This window comes from Procambarus clarkii, chromosome 40 (genome assembly GCF_040958095.1).
Source record: "Procambarus clarkii isolate CNS0578487 chromosome 40, FALCON_Pclarkii_2.0, whole genome shotgun sequence".
Lineage (NCBI taxonomy): Eukaryota > Metazoa > Arthropoda > Malacostraca > Decapoda > Cambaridae > Procambarus > Procambarus clarkii.
The window spans coordinates 25545437-25547407 of record NC_091189.1 but is presented as its reverse complement, the minus strand read 5'-3'; the positions used below and the strand labels follow the sequence as shown (position 1 = coordinate 25547407).

General features: G+C 46.4%; 1 protein-coding gene across 1 annotated transcript in view; it reads right to left on the bottom strand.

The window, feature by feature from the left end:
• Positions 1 to 417, bottom strand: part of LOC138372842 (protein SON-like) — a 615-nt gene extending 198 nt beyond the window's left edge. Inside the window, exon 1 of the mRNA XM_069338507.1 lies at positions 1 to 417. This exon is cut by the window's left edge and continues 198 nt beyond it. Within this exon, the coding sequence (XP_069194608.1) occupies positions 1 to 417 (417 nt within the window).
• Between the last annotated feature and the right edge of the window lie 1554 nt (positions 418 to 1971).

Genomic DNA, 1971 nt, shown 5'->3' with positions numbered 1-1971 from the left:
GTTCTTGTGTTGCAAGTGGGAGAACACTGTGTTCTTGTGTTGCAAGTGGGAGAACACTGTGTTCTTGTGTTGCAAGTGGGAGGACATTGTGTTCTTGTGTTGCAAGTGGGAGAACACTGTGTTCTTGTGTTGCAAGTGGGAGAACATTGTGTTCTTGTGTCGCAAGCTGGAGAACATTGTGTTCTTGTGTTGCAAGCTGGAGAACATTGTGTTCTTGTGTCGCAAGCTGGAGAACATTGTGTTCTTGTGTTGCAAGCTGGAGAGCATTGTGTTCTTGTGTTGCAAGCTGGAGAACATTGTGTTCTTGTGTTGCAAGCTGGAGAACATTGTGTTCTTGTGTTGCAAGCTGGAGAACATTGTGTTCTTGTGTTGCAAGCTGGAGAACATTGTGTTCTTGTGTTGCAAGCTAGAGAACATTGTGTATTCACCTAGTTGTGTTTGTGGGGGTTGAGCTTTGCTCTTTCGGCCCGCCTCTCAACTGTCAATCAACTGTTTACTAACTACTTTTTTTCACACCACACACACACACACACCACAGGAAGCAGCCCGTGACAGCTGACTAACTCCCAGGTACCTATTTACTGCTAGGTAACAGGGGCATTCAGGGTGAAAGAAACTTTGCCCATTTATTTCTACCTGGTGCGGGATTCGAACCCGCGCCACAGAATTACGAGTCCTGTGCGCTATCCACCAGACTACCAGGGTGTGTGTCTGATGTCAATGGGCACAGTTTCTGTCACCCTGATGCCCCTGATACTAAACAGTAAATAGATAACAGGGAATTAGACAGCTGTTACCGGGTGCTTCCTCGGTGTACTCACCTAGTTGTGCTTGCGAGGGTTGAGCTCTGGCTCTTTGGTCCCGCCTCTCAACTGTCAATCAACAGGTGTACAGATTCCTGAGCCTACTGGGCTCTATCATATCTACATATAAAACTGTGTATGGAGTCAGCCTCCACCACATCACTGCCTAATGCATTCCACCTGTTAACTACTCTGACACTGAAAAAGTTCTTTCTAACGTCCCTGTGGCTCATTTAGGTACTCAGTTTCCACCTGTGTCCCCTTGTTCGCGTCCCGCCCGTGTTAAACAGTTTATTTTTATCTACCCTGTCAAATCCTCTGATAATTTTGTGGGTAGCGATTTTGTCTCCTCTTACTCTTCTGTCTTCCAGTGTCGAAAGGTGCATTTCCCGCAGCCTTTCCTCCCTTAGTTCTCTTAGTTCTGGGACTGCCTCTTAGTTCTGGGACTAGTCTAGTGGCATACCTCTGAACTTTTTCCAGCTTCGTCTTGTGCTTGACAAGGTACGGGCTCCATGCTGGGGCCGCATACTCCAGGATTGGTCTTTCATATGTGGTGTACAAAGTTCTGAATGATTCCTTACACAAGTTCCTGAACGCTGTTCTGATGTTAGCCAGCCTCGCATACGCCGCAGACGTAATTCCTTTGATGTGGGCTTCAGGAGACAGGTTTGGTGTGATATCAACTCCTAGATTGATCTTTCTTTCCGTTTGATGAAGGACTTCATCTCCCATTCTGTATCCTGTGTCCGGCCTCCTGTTTCCACCGCCTAGTTTCATTACCTTATATTTAGTCGGGTTGAATTTTAGTAGCCATTTGTTGGATCATTCACTCAGTCTGTCTAGGTCATCTTGTAGCCTCCTACTATCATCCTCTGTTTCAATCCTCCTCATAATTTTTGCATCATCAGCAAACAATGAGAGGAATAAGTCTATACCCTCTGGGAGATCATTTACATATATCAGAAACAGTATAAGTCCAAGGACTGAACCCTGCGGGACTCCACTTGTGACGTCTCGCCAATCTGAGGCCTCACGCCTCACAGTGACTCGTTGTCATCTGTTAGTTAGGTACTCCCTTATCCAATGGAGTACCTTCCCTTTTACTCCTGCCTGCATTTCCAGCCTTCACACTAGTCTCTGGTGTGGTACTGTGTCAAAGGCTTTCTGG